This window comes from Antrostomus carolinensis, unplaced genomic scaffold (assembly GCF_000700745.2).
Source record: "Antrostomus carolinensis isolate BGI_N321 unplaced genomic scaffold, ASM70074v2 scaffold14000, whole genome shotgun sequence".
In the NCBI taxonomy this organism is placed as follows: Eukaryota; Metazoa; Chordata; class Aves; order Caprimulgiformes; family Caprimulgidae; genus Antrostomus; species Antrostomus carolinensis.
Window position 1 is genome coordinate 4216 of NW_010287799.1, and position 10772 is coordinate 14987.

Genomic DNA, 10772 nt, shown 5'->3' on the forward strand with positions numbered 1-10772 from the left:
ACAGAGGCTGAGTGTTCAGAAAGAAGAGAGAAGAGGGGAAAAACTAAAAGCCAGTAAGAATCTTTCTTTCCAAGCAGAAAAAGGGGATGTGAGAACATGATTTGTGGAGGGGAAAGAAAGGGAAGGCAAAGATGCAATAGTAGGTGACTGAAGTAAAGGAGATGGAGCTGAATTTAGAGGATGGTGTAGATTTTTGACCATGTGAGTGAAGGAGGATGAAAAGTAAAATGAGAACAGCCAGCAAAATAAAATTGAGGGGTGAGGGGGGAAATCTAGTAGGACATGATGAGTTCAGTGAGTAGTACTGTGCTAAGCTTGGAAGGTGAAAGTGAAAAAAAGGAGAGGAAGAAAAAAAAACCTTTTAATATCAGGGGTTGGAGGTAGAAGTAATGATAAACAAAATATAGGTCAGTTGTATAGTTCCTGGCAGATAGTACACACAGGCTGGAGTGAAAGATGGAATATTTCTGGAAAAGATGAGGAAAGAGGAAAAAGCAATAGGGACACCCAAGAATAGAAGAGCAATGAAGGCAGCTGAGAAGACAAAAGAACTAAACCACCCAACCAACCTGTGAGATGGGGGGGGAAAGTGAAAGAAGTGAGAGCTTATGAGGAATAGGAGATTGTCCAGTTGGGTCCTATTAAAATAAAGAATTTGAATAAAGAACCATGTGGAATGATTTAAGAAACCTGAGTTTTAAAATTTCAGAGCCATTTTACATAGCTTGGACTAAAACCTGACGAGTTTCTCTGTGAAATATCTGTTTTTCAGTGATCCTTTTGCTGCACACCATGAATACATGCGGCAGGTGATGAGAAGCTTTTCTGATCCTTTTGGCCGAGATCCATTTCTCAGCATAACAGATGGTGGGGAGAGAACAGCAGATCGACGAGCGCACCAGGACTCTCAGGTTGCTCTGAGAGGAAACCGCAGAGTAAGTATTTTCTTAATCTCCAAGGATTGCTACATGGAATTAACATTTACTGGTAATATAGTTGGCTTCACATTTCCATTCCTGTGAAATTTGGTCCAGTGGAAACAGAGACCTTGGTCAGATTGTTTCATCACAGAGTAAAATGTGAATAATATCTTTCTTGGTTCATCAGTTGTTTAAGCATTTATAACTTTTTGCTAACAAACTTGTTTATTGTAGGACTGATAACAAATTCGTATGTTATTGTACATCGAATAGACAAAATACAATGAAACAAACTAAACATATTTATCAAATATTTGGTTTAATAAATATTATGTATTACATGTTTCTGTTACAGAAAAGCATTAAAAATGCCCAACAACAGAGCCTTCTTTGAGCACTTTCTTCCTTTTTATGCTAACCTTACTTAAAAAGGTACCTTGATATTTTTATGCCTTCACTCTGCACTTTAGTGTCTTCTGTTAGTTTGATTTAACACAAACTGGTGTTTCAGACACCTAAATAGTATTTACACAGATATTTTAAACCCTACTGCAGCTTTGCAACTGTGAATAAAGACTTTGCATCCTGTCTTTGGTCTGATTCTTAAGGTTTCCTCTAGATACAAGACTGTAAGAATTAAAGATGAAGGAAATTGATAGGAAAACTAGTATTTCTGTAAATTACCACCTGAAACTGAAGTTGGTAATGATCCATGTTGTACATAAGTATCTTTTAAATTCATTTGGGTATGCAGGACAATTATAGGGTATGGTTCTGTAGCTAAATCTTATCTAATTACTGCATTTAGCAAGGATATATGTTTGAAGTTGGTTTCTTTCCCTCCACCAGGCTAAATATTTTGCAGCTGAATGAGCTCCTTTTTTTTTTTTTTTTTTAATGAATCACATTTGATTTTAAAAAACAGTTGGAAGACAGAACAGATTACAAGGGCTTGTGGAACCCAGCCAGATTTAGTGGTGGTTGTTCAAACCTAGATAGTTAGAGCTTAATAAACATAGCTGAAACACGGACTGTCACCTACAAGTCAAAAGGGTAACTGTCAGATTCTTTCCTCCGTGCTCATCCATTGCCAGTTAGTTTCAAATATAGACGTTGCTGTAGCTAATTAGGGCGTGATATTTGCTCTGCTGAAGCATATTCTTAGGCCTTGGTTCAGTAGGTGCATAAAACCAGATCAGACTTCTTTTTCCTTTAGAAAAAGATTGTTAAACTTTACCCTAATATCTTGGGGGTTTGTATTCCTTGTTCTTGGCAGTGAGGGATGCATGTGAGGCAGAGGAAACCTTTATCTGCGCTTACAGAAAGGAGTTAAAGGTTCAAAAGAACTGTGTTATTTTGATGAGCACAAAAGAAGCCCACACCTGCTAAAATCTCTCCAGTATCTTTTAATGTTCCTCATGTTGCACATAAGAGTTGTCAGGTGTCACAGAAGACTCAGCAGTGATTATTTGAGTTGTAGTTTCAAACTGCTTTTACTGGTTTCCCTCTAGAAATTATTCAAACACTTAAAATAATCAGATATTTATGTAGGAAAAGATGGATACCTTCTGTGTAAAATACACTTTGCTGAGATTACCCATCCTGATTACTGGTGTTGTAATTTTATTCAAACACTTAATCAGATTTTTAAGTAGGAAAAGATGGATACCTTACTGCCATGTAAAATACACTTTGCTAAGATTACCCATCCTGATTACTGGTGTTGTAATTCTGTGTTTAAGTAAACTACAGCGTGCCTAAAACTGCTTTACAAGGGATGGAGTTTGTTGCAACAACTCGATGTGCATCAGTATGGCGTTCAAATTTGAAAATGCTTTTCCTTTCTCAAATAGGTTTGCAGGAGGAGGAGGAAAGGGTATAAAATAAGAAAAGAATAGGGTAAAACATCTGAAGAGATACTGTAATTTGGATATTTTTTTTTTTTATATCTGATTGTCCTGTGTATTAGGCAACTATTTAACAGCTTTTAGTGTGTATCATAAAACAAACTTGCATGGCTAACAACTTGAGTATTTCTGAGGATATCCTTTTGCACTTGAGATATGTAGAAAAAATATATTTATTATTTTCTGTCACTACATAGTAGACAGAACTGCAGTCTGAAATTGTTCCTCAAGGTATTCAAGAATCTGGTAATTCTTTGCTTGTGTACTTCAAAGTGTTTGGTACTTCTCTCTAAGCAGTCTTTCTTTAGGTTAGGCTTTTATATAACCCTGCAGTTTGAGTTTCCTGGAAACATCAGTGTGTTTTCCAGCATCTCACTGCCCTTGCAATATAGAGATATTCAATATCACTTGGTCAAACAGGAACTGTGTTTGCCGGTGTTTATAGCTACATCTATTTATACAACTGCAGAAGAATATAATTTGCTCCTGGGGGATTTGTCTTTGGGTGATTCTGTATATGATGATAGATTTAACTAGAACTTCTTTGCAGTGACCTTTGAAACTGCTGACAAGTTAGACTTTATTTTGTTTATTGCAAGAAATGTACAGCTATTTCTGAGAAATCTTTTATACTTTAATCTCTTGTAATGCATAAAGAGTGCTTGTGAACAGGTCATGTGCATCACTTGGTTTTATTTGTTTATTTATTAAAGCTCTGAAATCGTTATGGCAGCCTTCTGAAATGTAACTACATAAATTTACACGAAGGGGACTATTGATTTGTTGATTTTAATCAACTTTCAGTGACGGAGTTGTGCTGCCTGAGTAGAACGAAGTGTTATCAGAGAAGTGGGTGATGTCTGAAGCACTGTGTTGTATTTTAAACAAGTTTTAGTACAAAGGTTGCTATGGTATACAAATGTTTCTCAACTTCTAGCTTCTGTTACATACATATGAATGTGACTTATTAAATGTGATGACAGCTATTGCTTCCCAATATAATTGGTAGAAATATGTTCCCTTTATATACCCAGAGACTGCTTCATATTATGTTGTCATAGCACACTACACTGGCCAGGGTCCTCTTGAGTGGCTCTTGATTTGATCAGAAATGTTTAACATCACCTGCTCTGTATGAAAGTGCACTAGGTACTTGTGCTGTGTCTGATGACAGGTACAAGGACTAAAAGACACTGATCCTTTTTCTTCCAGGCAACGAGCTGCTCTCTCATGCCCTTTGCAGGCTTTGGTAGAGTGGTTAGTATCCCAGGAGTAAGAGTCCTTGTAGTTTTTGCTAATATGTGCATACTGTCTGCATCACTAAAGCATGGACACAGGCTAGCTTCAGTGTGCTTGCAGACTGCTTTTGTTGGTGTTGTAATACATGGAACAATAAATTCAATAAGGATTTTTTAAATTATTAAATGAAAACACGGGGGTAGACTAAATATGCTGATAACAAGATTGGAAAAGTTACTGCTTAGCAGCTGGCTTTTCTACTCAATGATATGTCCATTGGTGTTTGATCTCTGGTGGATAGCAGTGAAATAATCCTTGGAGAGAGGCTCCAAACTTTGAGTGCTGCCTGTAGAAGGACACTGGTGGCTCAGAGTGTGTGTGTGGGTGTGATACACAGGTCACAGCTAAGACAGGCCAGCTTCTGGAGACAGAATTTCCACTGGAACTGGGCTTGTCATGTTTTTCAATTGTAATTTATTGGGGGTCTGGAATATCCTGTAAAAGATGTGTAAAAAGTGAGGAAAAGCAAGTTTATTGTTAGGACCCTTGTGGAGGATTTTGCTTCCTCTGGAAGGCTTTAAGGAGTCCTCAGACTGAAAACCAGTAGCTTGGAGAGTGGCTCTCACTTGCAGAGCAGGTAAAGATAAACACGGGTCTTTGAGTTTTCAGATCTAAAAGCATTACTTGTTTAATTATCTTTTGCAGAAGCACAAATTGGCAACTTGCTGTGTGCAAAATGTTTATTAGCTAATCAGTGTTCTTCTATTCACTGCACAGGCTATGCTTTTACTCCCCCCCCCCCAATTTCTGCCATGTAATTCCATAGGTGTAGCTGATCACTATGTCCTGTCATGGGTCAGTGTGCAGATCTCGAACTGTAGGAGGCAGTTTTCTGGAGTTACTTAACCTTGCAATGATTTGATGCCATAAATTGTCTATAATTACTGCCCAGAAGTTTTGATAACACTTAAGGATTCAGTCTTCTCGCTACTCCAGAAACAAACTGCAGATTTTCTATACCTGTTTGTGCTTAAACTGCAGATTATCTTCTTAAACTTTTAAATACACAGCTATTTAAGTGAGTTTATTTAAATATAATTTATATATTTCCAGTAGTTGGAGGACTGTGGGGTGTTTGCTATTGTAATTAGCATGCTGGTGTGTTGTAGTGCAAAGGCCTGCCTCTTGCCAAAGCTGCTGGGTTTTGCAGAGCCCCTGGGAGCTGTTTCCCCCACTCTTCTCATGGCCTCGTACCCGTAAAGCAGAGCATGGTGGTGTTTGCTCTTAACTTGTGTGCTCCAACTAGAGCTGCTCATGTCAGAAACCAGGCAGCCCAGTAGGGAGTTTGAGCAGCAGGTCCTGAGGAGTTGTTGATAGTCAGAGAGGAAAGGCATGGCAGAAATCATCTTTATCATCACCACCTGCTGCCCTGGAGAGGAGCCCAGAGGAGGATGCTTGTTTGGGACAGCAGTGCTGTCTTCCCAGATGGTCACTTGGAAAAGTTCACCCTTTCCTTACTTTCTGTCTCCCTATCTTTCTATCTTTTTTTTTTTTAATTTGTTTTGTTTTCTTCCAAACGTAGCTTTCATCAGTACAGTCAGTATATCCCATCAACTACAGAGCCTATTAATAAAATTCTGTGTATATAAACCTGCCTGAGTATCTCTTTTATGCAACACTGGATGTTCTACTTCCAGGTAAAAATAATGAATGAATTTTTTTGTTGAATACATCTATAGCATCAAGTGATTAAGCTGTTATTAAAATACCAATTTATAGTTCTCTGATTCTGTTTTTTTCCACATTGCACTTTTATGAGCAATGTCCACTACTTCTGCAAAGGAACAGCTGTGTCTGCTGGGATGCATTTGTCAGTGTGATTCCATATGCATTAAGGGATTTGCATAATAGAGATAATTTGATCTTCAATAGATTATAAGGCATGGAGGGTCACATGGTAACTTTTTACAGCAGAAGCTAGTTAGGTTAGAAGGTATATGGAAGTAGTTCTTATAAGTTGACCACAATATGAGCTTATTTTGACATTTGAGTGTCAAATCTTTCACTTCTCTCTTTCCAGTATCTCCAACTTAAAAATCAAGCTCCCCATGCTAGCTTTCAGTTTTTCATTTGAAAAGATGCATTTTTGGCTTGTCTGTGTCTGTGAATTGCAGTGTGTGAAAACCTTTTTGATGGTCTGATTTGCATTAAAAACGCATGTTAAAAAAAAAAAAAAACAGCCTCAGAACTCGAAGAGTTGGAAGACTTTGTTTTAATTATGATGTCTTTAATTTTAGCAGGATGCAGATTTTGAGGAGCCTTTTTTTGCGATGGACAGGATGATGTCAAATATGAGAAACAGCATGATGGAAATGCAAAGACAATTTGTAAGTTTTTCAAAATTTGCACTAAAACTAATTGTATTGGAGAATGACAGTTGTTTAAAATATTACTCTGAAAGTCTTGCCAAGAAAAAGGTTACTAGTCCCAAGCAGATGCTAAGAATTCCCCACCCCTGACTGTGGTTATAATTATATATTGTATATCATATATATATCATGGTTATAATTCTCTGTGCTGTCACTGATTATTTGCTAACAACAGTACTTTAAATACATGCTTGATTTTTTTTCTAGGGGTTAGAACTGCTCTAAGTTATCTGGTCTCTGGCTGTTGCCAGAGCTGACACCTCAAGTGAAGGAGCAGTTTAAAGGATTACTGAACACTTAAAAACAACAAAACTGCAAACACCTAAATGCCACCCTGCATATAGACTAGTCTCTGGTTTTATTTTCAGTGTTGCATCTTTCTTCTTCACAGTTGTTGAAGATAACACTGATATCTCCTAAGTTTTGCTGAGTTTATTTACTGTGTTTACTGGCCTTGTAATGGCTCATAACCATTGTTGCTCAAGTCCTGTTTCACGTGAACTCTTTACACACCATATGATGTGCTGTTATGTGGCAAGACTGATGTTACAGGTTGTATCTTGATTATTAAACTCAACTACGCCCCAGCAAATGTTTGAGCAGTTGCTTATTGCTGCCCATGCATTTTATTTGTTGTTTGTCCTGTTTCCTGGCATGGGGAAGCCTGTGGCTCCAGGGCTGGGACAAGAGTGAGGGCATATCAAATGCCAGGGTCTCTACCCAACAGCACACACATCTGCTGCCAGGACTGAGGGTTAATTTTTCAGAGGGGTATTCTTTTGTCATAATGATAACATAGTTTCAGAATGTAAGAAATACCTATTATCCACATGTCTTACCTTTTATTAATAAGTAAATCTACGTTGCTTGTAGGATGACCTGTCTATCCATCCAGATGCACACACATTCAGCTCCTCCTCTGTCATGACTTACTCCAAAACAGGCAACGAACCACCAAAAGTTTTCCAAGCTTCAGCTCAGACACGCACAGCTCCAGGAGGTGTAAGTAGTAGCAAAAAGGTGGTATGTAATTATTGGAATCCAAATTAACCTGTACCAGACCAGTTTCCTTCAGGTTCTTTTTACTGGAGACAGTTACTCTTATAATTTAGAAAAATATATGTCTGTTTAAATATTGCTCTGTATTAAAGGCTTGTTAAGCTAAAGAGCTGTTTTCTCCCTTGTAGTTTGTATGCTTCTGAGTACACATCTAAATAAATTGCATGCCTATCAAAGACTGGAAAAATCAAATGCCAGAACAGCTGATTCTTCAAGACAGTCTCCAGTGTCTTTCTCTTTGCTATAATTAATCCTCTTTTTGTACATTTAAAATTCAGTCTAAAATACAAGACAGCAAGAGGCAGTTGATTTATGCAAAAACCAGTTTCAAATCATCCCCTTTGCTCAAGCACTTTTAAATGCTTACGTAACGCTTCGGCTGAAGATGCCCTTTCATTGACTTCCTTGCAGCTGTTGCATCTAATTCTGCTAAGAAATTTGAATTTGAATTTGAACCCTGAAGCGAGGTTCATGAAAGACTATATGTGAGCAGTAAAGGCCGTTGAGCACGATTGGCTGTGGGGGCATGTTCAAGCTCAAGCAGACACTCACTTATCAAAAAGGTTCTAATAATATACCTATGAACACAGTGATAAGTGGTTGCCTGGGTTTCAAGCCAGTCAACATGACAACCTAGTAATTAGTTGTCCCTTCATGCTGAGAATATTGGCATTGGTTCTCTTGTCAAGGAGAACGTTGAAGACTTGTCTGCCTGCAGTATATTTAGACTAGGCTGGGGTTTTTTTTCACCAACAATTAATATCCAGTATGTACATTACTTAAGGAGCTTTAGGTGTTCTTGTTTAATCTTCCTGTCTGTTGGCAGAAGGAAAATAGACTTGATCTGTGTTTTGTGGGTGTATTTTTAGTCAACACAGTAAATGAGACAACTGGAAAAGCCTGTAAAACTTAAATTTTTCAAAAGAAAGATATAAAGCCTTTGGAGAAGAAAACTATTTTTTAAAAAAACTTTTTAAACTTTTTTTGGTTGCAAGGACACTTACTTCCCTTTGTTGTACAGGTTAAGGAGACAAGAAAAGCACTTAAGGATTCTGAAAGTGGACTGGAAAAAATGGCTATTGGTCATCATATTCGTGATCGTGCCCATGTCATTAAAAAATCAAAGAACAGCAAGACTGGTGATGAAGAAGTGAACCAAGATTTCATCAACCTGGATGAAAGTATGTTTCCTTACACAGTTCTCTAGTGGGCTCTATGCTGTTGTTTCACATACCAATTTTCACATACCATGAAACATCTTCAAAGGGACTGTCTGAAAGTCTGCAAATCCAGTTTCCTTAGTTGATAGAAATTTGGACAAGGTTAAAGTAACCAGTTAGACCTGAAAATGTTGTGTTTATAATACAGTTGGTACTGTTTGCTTGTACAATAGCTGCTCATATTTGAAAGTACTTTTAATGATACTTGATGCTTTCAAATGGATTTTTAACAGAATTTTACTGTTTGCTGTGTGTTTGTGGCTAATATAAAATATATATCTAAGAGCTGTGTAGTTAAATTGTGCATATACTTTTACAACACTGACTTTCACATCAGTTGTGGGGGGTTTTTTTTAACTTTTATCTTCTAAACATAAGCCTACTGGCAGTAAGCTTTTATTTGTCTTACAAATCCCCAAAAATAGTTTGTAGGCCATGTGGAGAGTAATTTGTTTAAAAAAAACATTGTTCAAACCCCCTAATTTTCATTACATGTTGGTTTTTTTCCCTATCTCTTGCATTTATTAAAAGTAAACTGTAACTGTTTTTCAGCTGAGGCCCAGACCTTTGATGAAGAGTGGCAGAAAGAGGTTATGAAGTTCAGGCCATCTAGAGCTAGAAGCAATTTAGAAGCCCCAAAATACAGAAGCATTCATCACATACCTAGAGAAAATGGATTAAAAAGGTAAAAATTGTTTCCTGCCAGAATAAGGCAATACTAGCAGCAGAATGAAATTTTGGAGCAATCTGTTCCCGAGCAAACAATACTTACTGGCAATCTGAGGAGAAATAGCATGTTGTGTTCCTCCTTTCCTCATGATGCCACGATGAACAGTGCAAGGCAGTATTTTGATAATTAGATGTTGAAGAAATTAAGTATTTTTGATTTTGAAAATGTATTAATGAATTGATAGGCTCTAATAAAAAAAAAAAAAAGTATTTTTTTCTAGAGAAATATGCCAGTGCTCTTCGCTTTGCTGTGTATAAATGTTGTAGCTGCCCCCACAGTCATGAAACTGGGTTATTGCTTTCAGGTATAATCCTGATTGAGGGCTGGGTTGATCTGTTCTCTTGGGTAAAAGGAAAGACACCTTCATATAGTTGGAGACAGACACACTCCTCTCTTCAGGGTTAGATTTCAAATGACACCTCATCCTCAAATCAGGAAGTCTGGGTAGGAATGAAGAGTTTATCTGTAAAAGTAGCAGCTCCCCTGCAGAGACTGCTGCCCACCATGGTTCTTCCCTCTCCTATTGACACAGTGTCAGTGGAAGTTGTGATGCCTTTATCAGTGGGGTGTTTGGTGGAGAATGCTACAGAAGGGCAATACTCCTCTTCTGCAGACTACACAGAGGGCTTTCCCTCTGGCACCCCTTCCATTCTAAAGGTTTATTCCAGAGGCTACTTTCCCTTCCATTTCAGTTTTCAAACTAAGCTGTTTCTTCCCATCATGTGTGCACAATGAGGCAACAGTCCAACTCCGTGCTGGTAACAATGGAAGTAGTTTTGGAGGGAGAGTCAAATCCGTTTTACAACTAAAATAACACAAGGAATTAACAAAATGTGTATTTCCCGACCCCCTTATCATCTGGTGGTTGTGATTGTTGTTGTTTGTTTCAGAGAGAAACCACTTCCACTTGCGGGTCCCAAAGATTCTTTGGAGCTTCTCAGTGTGAAAGGAAAACGTGTCCCCACCAAAAACAACAACAAATAAATTGCCTCCATTCTCCATGTGAATGGAGTTCCTTCAGAGAAGATAATGGTGCTGCATTGCTTATGTTCATATAAGTATACACGTACACATGACCAATCTCTGTTTTTTGTTCTAGTATTAGTGTGCCTTGCTACTCTGATCTTTTGACATTGAATGTTCTTTAAAACTTCAGATCCTTGGTTAAACCATCTAGTTTCAGTAAATTAAAAAAAAAAAACCAACAACTTTACACTTAAAAGCACTTTAATGGATTTACACTCATTCTGTTTTGTTTTTTTTTTAAA

The 10772-nt window shown here is 37.6% G+C and overlaps 1 protein-coding gene across 1 annotated transcript; it reads left to right on the forward strand.

Annotated features, from left to right (window-relative positions):
* Window positions 1-770: 770 nt before the first annotated feature.
* Window positions 771-10488, forward strand: MLF1 (myeloid leukemia factor 1). Its single transcript, XM_010164208.1, has 7 exons — window positions 771-935; window positions 4040-4084; window positions 6364-6453; window positions 7369-7497; window positions 8576-8735; window positions 9327-9459; window positions 10395-10488. Exons 1-7 carry the CDS (start codon window positions 801-803, stop codon window positions 10486-10488), a joined length of 786 nt encoding a protein of 261 aa, XP_010162510.1. The 5' UTR covers window positions 771-800.
* Window positions 10489-10772: the final 284 nt, after the last annotated feature.